Below are 1,078 nucleotides of genomic sequence, written 5' to 3'. Positions count from 1 at the left end.
TATTCAATTGCCGTAGAGGAATATTTATGAAATAATTAAAAGGCATTGCCAAATGAAAGTTTTTGATAAGAACTAGTGTAATTTATTTATTCTCCTGGAAAATTTAAATTTACGATGATAGATAGATATGATGGCACTAATTATTGAAATGATGAAATAATATTTGTCAAAGTGCCATATTTAGGTAAACTAGGTGGCCTTTAGATGGATCGTAGGGTGGGTGTTGAGGTTAGGGGGACAAGAAATATCAAATCCGGATAAAGCCGAATCTTACTAAATATTTCTATCTGGAAAAGATTTCTTATCTCACTAAAAATAAACAATAATTTTTTTTTTAAATTAGTCTTATCCAAATGTAGCATCTTAGAGCTTTGCTTATAAACCATCCAAGTCTCTTGTGCTATACACCAAAAAAATAAGTACTTGTGATTCCATTTAAAGGCACATCTTTAGAAGAGAGAAAAGAAAAAGTGAGTGTGCATTTTCACACTTACATTTGTGTTCTTATTTAGAAAAGAAACTAACTAAGGATTTTGTTAAGAGCATATAGTTGAAAAGTGCTACTATGGTTGAGAAAGCAGCAGCTCATGAGATTGGTGATGCTTCTTCTTCTTCATTTGGGTCTGGAAATTCAAGTGATGATTCATCATTAGTGATGGAATCTGATTCATTTGAAGAAGTGATGTCTCCTTCTTCTTCTTCTACTACTTTTTCTACTTCTACAAATGACCCATTGAGTGATATGTCTAGTTTGTTTCAACAACTTCCCATTAAGTAAGTTTCTTTTTCTTTCTCTTCTACCTTCATTCAAGTGATAAAATCGTTTCCGAGAGCTAAAGTTTTTAAATACAATGAATATGATTAGTTTCTCAAACTTCTATATATTATACCATGTGTTTTTCTTCTACATGCAAGAGCTTATTAGACTTCAAAAAAACATGTATAATAACACATATTCAAACTAATGTTATTTTTGGGTTAATGGTTAATATTTTTTTAAAATCTCAAATTATGAAATAGTAGTATACCAACAAATGGTAGTGTTATAAAAATGGATTAACTTAAAGATATATGGATG

The 1,078-nt window shown here is 29.8% G+C and overlaps 1 protein-coding gene across 1 annotated transcript in view; it reads left to right on the top strand.

Annotated features, from left to right (window-relative positions):
- LOC107610045 (signal transducer and activator of transcription B) overlaps positions 352-1,078 on the top strand; it is a 1,674-nt gene continuing 947 nt past the window's right edge. The window contains exon 1 of the mRNA XM_016312113.2: positions 352-774. Coding sequence (XP_016167599.1) covers positions 566-774 — 209 coding nt within the window. The 5' untranslated portion in view covers positions 352-565. The remainder of the gene's footprint in view (positions 775-1,078) is intronic.

This window comes from Arachis ipaensis, chromosome B07 (genome assembly GCF_000816755.2).
Source record: "Arachis ipaensis cultivar K30076 chromosome B07, Araip1.1, whole genome shotgun sequence".
In the NCBI taxonomy this organism is placed as follows: Eukaryota; Viridiplantae; Streptophyta; class Magnoliopsida; order Fabales; family Fabaceae; genus Arachis; species Arachis ipaensis.
The sequence above is the reverse complement of the archived record's forward strand: the minus strand, read 5'-3'. Positions and strand labels throughout refer to the sequence as shown.